Source organism: Oreochromis aureus, linkage group 7 (assembly GCF_013358895.1).
Source record: "Oreochromis aureus strain Israel breed Guangdong linkage group 7, ZZ_aureus, whole genome shotgun sequence".
NCBI classification, from domain to species: Eukaryota; Metazoa; Chordata; class Actinopteri; order Cichliformes; family Cichlidae; genus Oreochromis; species Oreochromis aureus.
The window spans coordinates 24,864,469-24,879,184 of record NC_052948.1 but is presented as its reverse complement, the minus strand read 5'-3'; the positions used below and the strand labels follow the sequence as shown (position 1 = coordinate 24,879,184).

Below are 14,716 nucleotides of genomic sequence, written 5' to 3'. Positions count from 1 at the left end.
AGAGTTTTGCTTTTTAATAAGTCGGTAGCCTACCTGCTATATTAGAGTGACTCCTGATTAATCATTTTGGACATGACACTTGATTCTACTGGGTCTCAGGCCCAGCAGCACTCAGGTGTCTGCTGCTGATCACTGATAGTGAAGGAACGAGCCATTTCTGACACTTACTGCTTAGTCTAACCACAGTGAGGTGATTTTATTGACTTAATGCCAAAATTCACATCTGTAAATGTAGAGTTGAGGGGTTTTAAAAATCGCCTTCCCTGTTGGCCTGGCCTCTTTTGATTGATGTAATCTGTTGGCCTTCTTGACTTTTCACTATCAAATAATGATAATGTTCTTTTGTGTGTTCAAGATTCTGTAGGGACCCCATTCAGTCAGGACTGATGTTAGGAGCAACTTAACATTAGTTATAAAGCTTACTTCTGCTGACATATACTGGCTTACAATCGCCCTTTGCTGCAGTGATGGAGCAGTGTTATAAATTACATTGTGGTGCCGCAGTGAAATTCTTTTTGGTTATCATTATCGATAATGTAATTTAATCAGTTGGTATTTTTGTTTCCCTGTGATTTAAAAACCCTAAATTGGGAAATCAAGATAGAGCGATAGTAAAAAGGAATAATGCCCTATATCAACCCTAAGGAGTGTATAAGATATAATAAAGTTAATCTGGTCCTTATCAGGTATTAACATTAGGAAATGCAATCTCAGATGAACAACACATGAGACTGTATTTCATATCAATTCAGTTTAATTTATATAGCGCCAAATCATAACAACAGTTGCCTCAAGGTGCTTTATATTGTAAGGTAAAGACCCTACAATACAACAGAGAAAATCCCGACAATCATATGACCCCCTATGAGCAAGCACTTAACAGGAAACCTCCAGCAAAACCATGCTCAGGGAGGGGCAGCCATCTGCTGCGACCGGTTGGGGGCAGGGGGGGAAGACAGGACAAAGACGGGCTGTGAAAGAGAGCCAGAGGTTAATAATAACTAATAATTAAATGCAGTTTGGGGTATAAACACATAGTGAGTGAAAAAGGTGACTGAAAAAGAAACACTGAAAATCATTATTTATTTAAGAAAAATGCAAAAACAATGTGAAAACCTAAGTACAGCCTTACTGCTTCCATAGGAATTAAGAGGTTATATAGCAGCCAGGTGCTGCTAATCAAATGCACTTGACTAACGAATCACCAACACGTGTGTCCACCTCTATAAAAGCAGACATTTTGCAAGTTCATGGCAGTACAGTTTGAAAAAGACTGAACAAGTATGGCTTGTTTGGAAGGGTTGCCAGGAAAAAAAAAAAGAACATGGCAGCACAGTTTAGTTTTGCAAAGCTGCATCTAAACAGACTACAAGACTTCTGGAACAACGTCCTTTCGGGTGATGAGACCAAAAGGATTTTTTCTCATAATGCCTAGAACCACATACACCTCACACCAACCAGGGTTGTGGAAGGGCAATGATTTGACTCAGTCATAAACTCCTAAAGTATTACAGAGTCAAATGTGTGACCATCTCTCTGACAGCGAAAGCTTGGCCCAAAGTGAGAGATGTACATAAAACCACAAACCTCAATGAATTCTTAAATACATAATGACATTGTGGAGTAATATGTCATGTGATGTTCAGGTTATGATTGGGGGGTTGTTGTTGTTTTTTTCATGTCCTACTATGTAAAACTTAAGAATTGAATGTGTACTTGTGTACTTTTTACCATGTCTGAACATGGTTGCTTAGAAATTTTTTTCTTGGGTCATGACAGTAATATTAACCTACATGTGACAATTTCCACTCAAAATAACCATAGACTGTATATATGAGATGGAGATAGCCACCTTGGTGTCACCATTTGGATTGTGCACTCATTTTAAAGCCTCGGGGTTAGTGTTCTAGCTACTGTGGATCTGATCTTCATCTACAAACACCACATATGTTTGCAACTTGAATTTCATTCTTAAAATCTGAAGCATAATGTTATATCATCATGTTATATATCAGATAATTCCATAAAAAACAAAGAAACAAACAAAAAACTCCAAAAGGCATTAACAACACAAACACAGCAGCAGTCCAATTTGGTGAATCCAACAAGAAGTGAAGTGCAACAGACAGTGTCCGCATATTGATCGAAGTGGCCACGCCCCCAGCTTTCAGTCTTAAAAAACTTAGTCAGTCATAGAACAAGTCTTGGGCAGAGGGAACTCATTTGACCTCAGTCTGAATGTAAAGGCAATGACTGGATTAGCTCATTCAGCCCAGCGGGAATTACCTGCTACCTGATGACTTGAATCATAAAGTCTGTTGTTATCCATGACTTTAATGGAATAGATGTGTAATGTGTGGTGTGAACAGTTTAACACTAAAGAACAACACAAAAACAAAAACAACTTAGCTTTGGGAGGTTAAGCGGATTATTGCCATGGACCCTGGGTTTCTGCTCAAGTGTTGGATTTATTTTTAGATTCTTGTATTTATGGTGTTTTGAGTTATTAATGAGATTATTTTTGTGTGTACAAATTCCTAAATCCCATGTATTCCCTAGAATCCCTAGTGCTCCAGTTTTGATCATGCTGATTTCCGTTTGGTTTTGCTATTGGGTTACCAGCCTAAATAAAAAGCTGTTTTTTTTTGTTTGTACTCCAGCTCACTCTACCTGCATTTGGGTCCTCACCACATCACACTCCACCATGGCAGATTAAAACCTTTCAGTGGCATTTGATGACTACATTTTCAACTACTTTCCTGGCAAAAGGGCTTACAAATGATTTTATGACAGTGTAATGGTGGCCTGTCTGCTTCTGCCTACATCTTGGATTCATCTGTGCTCTCGTCAACATTTTCTCAAGCGTGTCTCAAACTCTGAAAGAGACTATTCTTATTAATGTGTATTTTTAGCAAAAACATTTATTCTGAAAAGATAAATTTCAACATATAAAATAAGTTGTGTATGGCAAAAGTGCTATTGAGCCACCCTATAGACTAAGAGAATAGCTTCTTCACATGAAACATGAAGCTCAAACACACTTTGTTGTCATCAAATGTAGAAAAATAAAAACCTCACAGAGGAAGGAAACCATGGCAACATAAACAGACTAAAGACAGTATATCAACAGTCAGCAGCATCTCTTGCAGCTGTTGTGCGTTTAAGAATGGTCCACGGAGCAACGTCCACTCCAGTAGTTCTATGAGCAACAGCGCTGGAGGATTTTTTTGAAGAAGTTCCTGAACTCTGTGTTGAAGACAGTGTAGATGATGGGGTTCAGGGCGCTGTTGACATAGCCCAGCCACGTCACCACGCTCATTAGGGCTGGCGGGATGTGGCACTCTTGACAGCGTGCTCGCATTGTGTGGAGGACAAAGAAAGGAGTCCAGCAGAACAGGAAGGCACCTTTTGGGAGAGAAACAGGAATCAGGAGATGAATGCTTCGTCTCTGTGAAATCAATACTTCTGATTCTAAAGAGCAAAAAGTCAGTGTTTACAGTGAAAATACATTTTAAAGCAAAGCAAAACAGATATCGTTCATTTATTATGCATATTAATATAGTATTAATATATATAGTTGTGGTCAGAGGTGGATTTCTAGTGATTTGATTGGACTGGTCTTTTTCCAAGATGGAATAACTAAAAAACAAGAATTCAGGGTCCAGAAAGTTTAATTTATTTTGGATTTTCTCTAATCCACACACAGTCAAAAGTATACATGTATGGCCAAATATATGCATTCGTCACCACTAATATTTCAGTAAGGAGAGAAGAATAAATCTTGGAAGAAAGATTTATTGAGATACAGAATTCACTTAAGCTATTTGGCCAAACTGACCCATGATAGCAGAACAGATCTCACTGGGGAGAGGATTTACGACAGAATCCCCTGGAATTTAGATGTTGGTGGTGAATCACCCCAGTGACAGATAGAGATGGAGACTTGGCTGGAGCTCTGAGAGACCAGAGTGAGGTAGATATAGGGAAGAGGTGGGTTTCACAAATGAGAGTCTGAAATGTAGAATGACAGAAAAGCACCAAGATTTAAAGTACGCGGAATGGATGCTGATTGACTCGAAGGCAATGATTGGATTGGATTACAGCAATCATGTCAGCACTGAGTTTGGTGGTATGGGAAAGTTGAAGTGATGCAAAGAATAGATTCTTTGCACACTCAAGAAAGCAAGCAATATTTCCTATCTTTTGAGGGTGACAGATTGGGTCTCCTTTGAGACTTTGGCAAAGTGGCGACACATCTGAATAACTTGTACTTGCACACAATTCTTTAAACTGATTTTGGAGTTTGCAGTTGTTTAGAAATTGATTCAAGAGACCTTCCCAACTTATGTAAATTCACAGTTCTCCTTCTTTGGTCTACACTAAGTTTCTTGGACGTTCCCACTGTTCTCAGTATTAGTTAATCCAGTGAGTGCTATCAAACAAATCCTTTTTATGCAGGCAAAGAGAAACTATTAGTTGTATTCAACCACGATTACTAACAAGAAATTAATAGGTCATGGTTTTGTCAAGTTAGCAAATTATAGAACCTTCAGCACCACTTATATTATATTTAGGAGAATCTTTGTATATATTTGAGCCTGTATATGTTATTTTGACCATGTGTGAATTAAAGAAAATCCTGAATAAATTCAAATTTGTGCACTCTGCTTTTAAGTCATGAAAGATATATGCTGTACAATCATTGCACCCTGAAAAGAAAATAGGTCAAATGACGGCCCAAAATTACCATGGCATGCATGCCCATGATGTATGTATGTAAAGTTTTGACCAAAAATGTAGATAATCAAGCTTGTTCAAGAAGGGAAACATGTCCCCCGTTATTTGGCAATTAACCATCAAAGCAGAACAGATCTCAGTCGTGACAGGATTTAGCACAGAATCTCCTGGAATCTAAATGTTGATGATGAGTCACCACAGCAACAGATGAAGATGGAGATAATGAAGATTGAAAATGCTGTGCAGTCTGGTTTAAAGTGGGACACCTGGTTACTTTAACCCACTAAGTGCACTTCATATCTATCTACCAACTGGCATTCAACACTAACTCTCACGTTATGATTTTTGGATTTATTCCCAGTATTTGTATTGCTCTGCATGTTTTGGATCTTTGTCGTGTTAAATAAATGTTTAAACCACTACATTATGGAGCTATTGCATCAAAGTAGAAAAAACTAATTACTGGGTGTCACTAAAACCTCTGGTCACAAAAGGACTATACCAACACTTGCTTTTGTCCACCGAGCCTCTCTGATTAAATAACTCAGTATATAGACATCTTACTCAGGCTACTTGTACCAAGAAGTCATTTTTTAATTTGGTAAAAGTCCAATAGGACATTGTAACTTAGAGTTGCTTTCTCTCATATTTTCTATCATTGATCCCATTGATAACGGAGCGCACCTGACCCAAACACGAGTTATACCTATTGATAAAAATGTGCTTGGAAAAAGCTTTCTAAAAATATTTTTTCCTTGACTAGTACTGTATAAACCACCTAATATATTTGTATTATATTGCTCAGACTGTCACTTAAACATGAGCCTTACCTGCACACTTAAACATGCACCTGACATGGCCTTAAGCAATAATTGGATTTGAGATTAAGGAGCTGTAAGGATTGGCTGCTGTGTGCTAAAGGAAAGCACTTGTTCGCATTAGGGAGCAAAGCTGGCTGCTATTAATAGACTGACCCCTTTCTAATTGATCTGTTAGTGCCTCGGGATAGGCATCAGAGGTGGCGGTGAAGAGTTCAGGTAGCCGCAGAGCAGAGATGTCTGACATAACGACATCCACCCTAAAGGTTCACCGACAATCAAATCTCCAGCAGCAGTTTTAGCAAAAAGGACATGAAGAAAAATAATGATGGTTGATTATTTTTCAAATGACAATATATATTTTGAATATCAGTAAGTATGCATAGCTTCTTCAATGACCTGATTTAGAGGGGATCAAGCTTTCATGTCAGGATCAGGCCCCTAGACTCTGGAATATCCTGCCACTTGATATTCATACTGCATGGTCCCTCCACTCTTTTACATCCCATCTTAAAACTCACTTTTATACCATCGCTGTTAATTCAAGTTCAGTTTGAGTCCCATCGTGTTTTTTATGTTGTGGTGTCTTTGTTTGTTTCTTTTTGTCAGATCATATTGTATTTATTTGATTGCACGTTTTCTTTTATTGTATTTATTTTATTGTTCTAGCATTTTATATTGTTTGATTTGAATTAACTTTGAATGAACCATTAATCAACATCAAAAATCAAATTGACAGTGTCATTGATTTTAACACTAAACAGGTGAGCCTGATGTTTTCTGGAGTTGGGAAGAACATCCACCTGACAGACCGTAATTTGATATTAAGCTTCAACTGACATTCAAATAAAAATGAGCTAGAATTAGAGCTGAGGCTGAACATTGATAATAGTCATCAAATGTGTTGCTTAACTACTGCACTGAAAGAAAAATGTATTTCTCCCTCAACTGCTCACCAGACTCAAATGATTTTAAGTGTTTGTTAACCAATCAAAAAATATATATATATATCCATTATGTTTTGGTGTTTTGACCTTTCGACACCTTTTATATCTTTAAAGTGGGTAAAATTATCCCTGAAACGCAGACTCTACACCAGCCGCAGGACCCACCTTTATTGTGTGATACCTTAAATTGTGCCATTTGTTTGTGTTACATGTGTGTTGTTCTTAGTACAACAAGATTTGCGGCACTTTAGGCTTTTGTAAGCCCAGGGCAAGTTCCTAATTCAGCCTTATGTGGTTAGGATGTTAGTGAAAACATGGCCAATGATATTGATTTCTATAACAGGACTTCTATCAAATATAGCTCTAAAAATATATATTTCCTTCTGCAGGACATCAAGGAAAAGTTAAAGTGTTCAGTTCCTTGTTTTCTTGCCTCCACAGCATTCAGAGTCCAACAAATGCCACAGCAGCGACAGGGCCAATGACAACAGCACACCAATTTCCACTACAAAGGCAGTTTGGTTTTAGATTATAACGTTTTCAGTTAAAATGTCTCTTCATTGCTGCTGAAGGAAGTGAACTCACCCACAACGACAGGAAGCACCTTCATAGCCTTCCTCTCGCGGCTGTTGATCTTGGCCCTTTTTCTTCTGCGCGGGTCGTGGTTGAACTTAATCTCTGCAAAACTGACCGCTGGCACAGGGCCGTCTTTGTTCTCTGTTGAGTTCGGGGGCAGGTCTGGGGACTGCAGGGTGGATGCTTCATCGAGAGTATCTGCTGGGTCTCGCTCTATAATGGGAGGCAGCAGAGGTGGCAGCGAAGCCAGAGGAGGCAATGTGGCTGTGGCCTCCTGCAGCTTGCGGCACGCCTGGATGCTGTCCTTCAGCTTGGCTTTACGCGCCTCCTCCCACCGTCGCAGGCCGCGGAACATGCCACAGTACAGCAGCAGCATGATGGGGCAGGGGATGAAGAAGGAGCAGACGGAAGAATACAGAACATAGTCATCATTCTCTAGTTTACATTCGCTGGGGTCGCGGCCTGGGACATTGTTGATGCCGAAGATGACTGGCGAGGCTACAGCCAAGGCCAGGATCCAGGTGGCTGACAGCAAAACAACCTGCCGCAGGTCCACATGCTTCCTGTTGTAGTTGAGCGGGATTGACACAGCGATGAACCTGCAAGAGGTGCCAGAAATATGGCATCACAGCCAGTCTAGAGCTGCTACAATAGGTTTAGGTTTTGTTTATGATATATAGTTCTAATTTGGTACTGATGGTGTTTTGCGTTATTATTATTATTATTATTATTATTATTATTATCATTATTATTATTATTATTATCATTATTATTATTATTATTATTATTATCATTATTATTATTATTATTATTTCTTGTCCCAGTATGCCCAAAAGCATGCAGTGGTCTTACAGACACAAAAGAACAAAAACCATCCGGATGATTTATTTGTTTTGCTAACCGTACTAGCAGAAGAACTAAAACTATTTTTAAAATGTCTCAAGGTGGGCTTGAAAGATTTATCCTCTGGTATCAGAATGCACTGTACATTGTAGTTTTCCACGCTCAGAGTGCACACCACATGAAGGCTGTCTGCTACTGAAATCACCTAAAATGGGCACGCACCAATTCCACTGCCATCTTAATAATTCTTTAAGACTGAAGGCAATTTTATCTTTCTGTGGAAATAAAATCAAACTAACCTGAATCTTCACACTAGTCCAGAATTTAAGTACTCTTCAAACACTGCAGCCACTAACTATGTGATTAGATGCTGTAGCTGTAGCTGTAGGATGTTTCCTTTTTCATCTTAATCTTTTTTTCTGTTTGGTTTTTACTGTGTAAATAAATAAAACTCTGAAAGAAGTCCCTAGTCCTCTAAAGTGACTCTGTCAAACCGGCAGCTTATCAGGCAGTTTTTTAAAAACTAGAAGAGTTCCTTCTTCTGATCTGAACATTAACAGCAGGTGGACTCTGTGCAGACCTTCAGATTCTGCCTCCTGACCAGCCTCTTGAATTATTCAGACTGTCATCCAGTTAAACCTCTAAACACTGCTGGCTACTTCAAAAAGCTTCAGATCATCATCATCAGTCCACGTTAACTTCACTGCTCCCCATCAGTCTTTGATGTAATCATATTTTCTGGAGTCAGGACATCAGATTTGAAGAGCAGCCTGGATTTTTGTCATCCCTCAACATCGGCTGAGAGTTCAGATAATCTCATTGAGACATACTAACAAGCGCTGAGCGAACCTGGCAGTTCATCAGCATTGGACACATCCCTCATTTGGGGATTTAAATTATTTTGTCTTTTCTGGGGGTTTTTCTTTTGGCGCTTTTACAGGAGTCAGACAAAAGGTCGCCGACACATCAGAACCATCGGACCCTGACAGGCTTTGGATCTGATGGTGTCCCTGAATGTTCCTGAATCGCAAGAGGCCAGTTAAAACTCTTGAGAGTCTCTACATTAGTTGTGAATCTTTACCTCATTCTTTTCATCAACTGTACAGCTTTTCCTCATGTATTTTCTCTAGGAGTCCACTCCAGGAATTTAAACCTGTATCTGTTTTTCCAGTATTGTGCAAGCTACAATGGAGTGGCTGTAGTTCAGGAAATAAAGCAGATCATCTACTAATCTGAAGGTTGGTGGTTCGATGGCTATTCCAGTCTGCATGCCAAAGCATACTTGGGCAAGATACTGAACCCCAAGTTGGTCTCTGATGTGTTCATTATATGAATGTGTGACTCTCAGTTAACACTTAAGCACTTAAACATAGAATGTTTGTGTGAATGAGGCATGTTGTATAAAATGCTTTGAGTCCTTCAGTAGAGTAGAATATATGAGATAAATATAAGAGCATGTATCAATCATTAGTATCTATGTACTATCTACACAAAAATATTTTGATGGGATACGGAGTCTTGTGATGTCTGTTTGAATCTTCAAGTAGTTTTCTTGATATTTATCTCAACATCTACTTTATGGTTTTGCACAAAATCTAGTCAGGACATTCATGACACCCAGATGATGAGTCATACTCACTCATTTTCTCAGTTCTCAATCTTTTAATTTTTTTGTACAGAGGATGGATCAACTTGACCTGAAAGTCATTTGAACTGGCCAGTAGTATTTCCTAAGTGTTTCCTGTGATGTATCTCAAAATGTATGTTTGTATAGATACATTCCTGAGTTCCGAGAGGATGGAGAGTACTAAGATATATTGTTGATGATCTTTTAACTTTTCTTCTAATTTCACCACAAGGTTAGAATGTGTGGATTTAAATGAAAAGCTTCGCAAAAACTAACATCTTGTTTCCCACAGGATGGCATTAAGTGAGCCCTCAACCTTTCACTTACCTTGGTGGTTTGTACATTTTCTAATGCCATGTTTAATAACTGAATAACTGCAAAGTTAATGAACTGAACTTAGCAGTTCATTAACAGACGAAATGTCTGCAAGCTATCATGGAGAGCATCTTCTAATAGCCTGACAGCACCATCATTATAAGCAACATGGCAGCTACCTGAAACCAATCTTAAAGTTCAATCATGCAGATCAGACTAAAAAGATCTCTGGTTCCTGCTGTCTCCATTTATTCTAAGCACAGGTCTACTGTGCTTAGAATACCCTGACTGGATGCTGTTAGGCATTTTAATAGCTTTAAGAGGGGGAATAATTTGGATCTCTATGGTTACTAAATGAAAGAAATACAAAAGTTTAAAGTGTCAGACGTCTATGGTTTGTAAGGTATGGAGCATCAGCTGTAATAGGACAACAGACACGGAACAGCCACAGTCCCCTGTGGAAAGTTCAATCCTAATCTGAGCAGCATTCTTGCAACTTTCACAGAAACTGCTGCTGTAAAACATATTACAGTATTCGTTCCATTAAAAAATATACATTACTACATTACAGTAAATGCTGCAGGTATCCTTAGGTACTTTTGCATTATTTTGACATTAGTGATTAATACTTTAAAAGGCTTTAGGACCCCTGTGGTTTCTGAATTCTTTTTTGTGTTGTCATGGGAGTGTAACAAGAGTGAAGAGTTTTTAGAGTGTAAAAAACCTAACCTTCCTTTTTTGGAAGGACCTGGCTCCAAGTGGAAAGCTGTGACAGGTTTCAAATTCCCGTGCTAACCAATGATTGAAGTCACACCTCTTTATGTTCAGTATATGCTGAAAGGCATAAACATAGAAAAATAAAATCTTTTACACAGCTACTGGTCCAGAGCATTTAAACAGGCTGGTGTTAACTGCTGTTCAAAACAGCAATATGTGAACTTCAGGAGAAGAGGCTGCAGATGTATGGTCTTCTTGAAAGCAATATAACTTTCAATGAGACCCAAGTGTTCAAGAACAATTTGTAATTGTTCTTAAAATTTTGTTCCAAGAAATTCAGCTCATATTCCTATTGTCAAGATCATTGACCTGCTGGCACTTCCTGTATCATCACCACCAGGATGAGATTTTTTTTTTAATACCGTCCATCAAATGAACTGCTGATTGTTTGCTGTTCTCTTGCAGTGTGGCTTCACTGTAAGGGAACAACACAAGGTCCTGCTGTGTGTACCTGTACAGGTGAGTACTGACCTGTCAATGCTGATAGCGCAGAGATTGAAGATGGAGGCAGTACACAACATAACATCCATCGTCATGAGAGCATCACAGATGGTAGTGTTGAGGGTCCATACACCATCCTGGAACTGAAAGGCAGACAAATTATTGTCGTTTAATATTTACTCATGCCAAAAATTACCTTGACACACAATCTGAAATCAAACCGGGCCTTCTACTCTACAGTCTCTTTATGATACAAAGTTTGAACGTATGCAATGATTCCTATGATATTTTAGCTTCATATATCAAATACTTTTCAGGCTGTATTTTCAGACCATTTTTTCCACACATTGAAATCAGAGTCAATTGTTGAACATGAAGTTGAAAACTATTAAAGATAAAAACCTGAACATTTCACTTCCCCTTCTTATCATAAAAATGAATCAGGAGCTGTAATTTTTCTGTAATACGTATTTGACATATGAAGCTAAAATTTCACAGCAATTATTCTGCCTGTCCAAACTTTGGACCATAAAATTTGTATGCAAATTAGAGATGGTTGAGCATAAAAAGGTCTGAAACTTTGGTAATTTGAGATTTTTAAAAAAGGGACTGCACTTCATCAGCTAAAGGTTGCTGGCAGCCTTTAATATTAAAAAAAAAAAAAAAAAACATTTCTATTGAGTTTCTTTTTCTATTTTTTTTCTATTCTATTCAATATTCAGACATATAAACGTGGTGAAGAGTTTAACTAAATACATTCACTCAATCAGTAAAATTACATTTTTTAAGCTTCCCTGACAAGAAATCTGAGGAAGAAATTTGTCTTTTTATTTAATTTTTCATTTATTTTTTATTTAATGTTTTAATTAGTCATTTTAAAGGAAGCAACATTTTACATGCTTTTTTTGATTATTTTGTTTTATCACCTTCAAGTCACTGTATGTTTGTGCAGAGTAACGTGCCATTGAGTAAACAGGGAGGTTGACCTGGACTGAACTGTCCTGTCCAGCTTCTTTACCAGATCATGACCCTGCACCACCCCTGACCTTTGCTTCAAACCTGCAGAGAGTTGCATAAAAACATCACTCTGAACTCTGAAGATCAATAAGGAACGATGAAAGGTGATGATATGGAGTCATTAGAGAATATCTTTGCTGACAAAAGCAGATTTGGGGTGATTGTGATTTTCATAGCTGAAGATCAATTTGTGATCAGCACGAAATTTCTATTGTGAAAATTGACCTTTTATGTAGCAGCAAAATGTTTTTGGTTTAGTTTGGAAATCAACATCTCAAGTCAACCAGCTCGTGTGAATTTATGTTTGACATGGATTTTAAAGAGGTAATGGATTCTGCTATTATTAGGGTTTATTCTGCACATTTTATGAACTTTTTAATGCCTTTTCAAATATTTTGTTGGTTGAACGCCATCCAGACCTGCTACTGCAATGACCTGCCATCTGGTGCCCAAAGACTCAGAAAGAGATCCAACAGTTTTTAGGGTCCCTGAATCTAAATACTCCTGTGAGATTAGCAGCCTAAGACATAACTGGAAGCTGTGTGTCTCATCTATGGGATCTTCTCAGTTAATTAAATCTCCAAAGGCGGTATGTTCTGTCGCATCTCACCTCCGAATAGACGAAGAGCGGCAGCACGAGCACCGCCAACATCAGATCCGCCACTGCCAGACTCACGATGAAGTAGTTGGTGGTGGTCTTCAATGCCTTTTCGACGAACACGCTCAGACACACCATCAGGTTGCCGCAGATGATGACGACGATCAGCAGCACCCCGAAAACCAGGGCCGGCAGGTTGTGTCGTGCCGCGGCCGCCGTCCCCGCCTCCTGCGCTGCGCTCAGGTTTGCCACCATCTGCGCTGCGTCGGTCTGATCCCGTCCGAGCCACAGCAGCTGGGCCAACGGGCTCATGAAGGCCGGGTCGGAGTCCGACTGCCACACTGTAGCCTTATCATGCTGTCACACAGACTCCACTTAGACTGTAGCAAACTGTAGCGACGACCTCCAGTGCTGCGCCTTTTACGCAAAAATCCTCTGCGTAAAAGCAGATGGACAAAAACACAAGTTAGTATTTACAAAGTTAAACTTTTATTTAAATATTTAAAATATGGTGTTGAAGTCAGATTTTTGTCACAATTTGACTTCATCACCAATATTTAGTGATGAAAAAAAAATCCAGAAGAAAACAGATGCAATTCTTGGCGCATTAAAATCTTCATATCAATAGAAAACTGCTTCTTTCTTTAATGCTGAGGAGATAGCCGGAAGGACTCTGGGGTCAGACAGCAGAGAAAGTGTCGTGCCGCGGATGTTTCCAGCTCCGGAGTGTTTACCTGCAGCCCGCTAGCACAAAGGCCACCGGGGCCAAATTAACCGATTAAAGCCGCTTATCACCTGCGCTTTACGGTGTCCTTCAGCCCTTGAGCTCCAGCAGAAGTTAGTCCAGCTGTCTGTTCATCTGCGTGCATGCGTATCACGGAGACTGGGGGAGACAGGAGTGGCCTCTGCAAAAAAAAAAAAAAAAAACAAAAACAAAAACAAACTTAATTTAATAAATAAAAATATCCACTGAATTTGACCTCTCTGTCGTATTTGTGCTGTTGGTGCATTTTGGAGCAATTTTAATGAAATTAAGAGAAAAAAAAATTCTTTCGTTTCTGATCAGTACAGTTGTAGCATTAGTTTATCACTCAGCATTAATTAGCTCATACACCTTTTGGACACTGCTTGGTATTTAGGATTGCTGTCCTTACCTGATAACTAATCTGATCACGTCTGTATCTAAAAGACAGAGAGAGAGAGAGAGAGAATCACATTGGGACAACTACAGTGATAGTGCTTAGGGTAAGTGTCACAGGTTCAATTCAGTACTTAAACATTACTGTTTTGGTGTTGATACACAGGGGGGTTCATACTGAGTAAAATAGTGCTGATACACCCTCGGTATTGTGTTGTGGGTACAAGGCCCCCATACATTTATGGGCTGGTTGCTGTGGCTTGCTTGTTTTTGCTAACAGACTGCTGAGGTGTTACTATGTGATCACTGATGTATTAATGCGTTGGCAATAAACATTAAAAAGTGGGAATGCTTCAGAATAGTTGGAGTTGATCATCTGCAACCATGCATTTTAAAAGTTGTCATGGTGTCACTGTGCCTGGAAAAGGTACAAGAACAGATGACAGAGTTATGACTAGTGGTTCAAAAATTCCTCTGTGCAGTTTGACAAAAAATTAAGTACTGAAAAACAGATGTCCTAATGCAGGTAAATGGTTGAAAAGCTTCATGGTTTTCAATTTGCACCATTACAGCATTGTAATCTATTATTTTTCTGTCATTTAATTTGCTCTCTTTAGTTTTTCCTGTACTGTTTATAGTCCGTGTTGCTTTTCTGAGAACCGTTTTGTTCTCTACGAACACTAATGACTGCCTAGAATCTCTTCTCATGTCACTTGGGTCTGGAGGTGATAAGGTGAATTTTAATTAGAGGTCTTGCTGTCTACAGTGATGATGGATCAGCTGAGCACTGACGCCATCCAACACTCGGGGGAAGATGATGGGGCAGCAGTGAACACACCTCCTGTCTGTCTCTGGAAAGACTTCAGAAATGTCAATTTTTAA

The 14,716-nt window shown here is 39.0% G+C and overlaps 1 protein-coding gene across 1 annotated transcript; it reads right to left on the bottom strand.

Moving 5' to 3' along the window:
• Positions 1-1,770: 1,770 nt before the first annotated feature.
• LOC116317509 (D(4) dopamine receptor) lies at positions 1,771-13,527 on the bottom strand. Its single transcript, XM_031736298.2, has 5 exons — positions 13,492-13,527; positions 12,709-13,131; positions 11,112-11,224; positions 7,088-7,677; positions 1,771-3,405 (listed from the first exon to the last, which is right to left on the bottom strand). The coding sequence occupies exons 2-5, from the start codon at positions 13,006-13,008 to the stop codon at positions 3,200-3,202; spliced, it is 1,209 nt and encodes a 402-aa protein (XP_031592158.2). The 5' UTR covers positions 13,009-13,131; positions 13,492-13,527; the 3' UTR covers positions 1,771-3,199.
• Between the last annotated feature and the right edge of the window lie 1,189 nt (positions 13,528-14,716).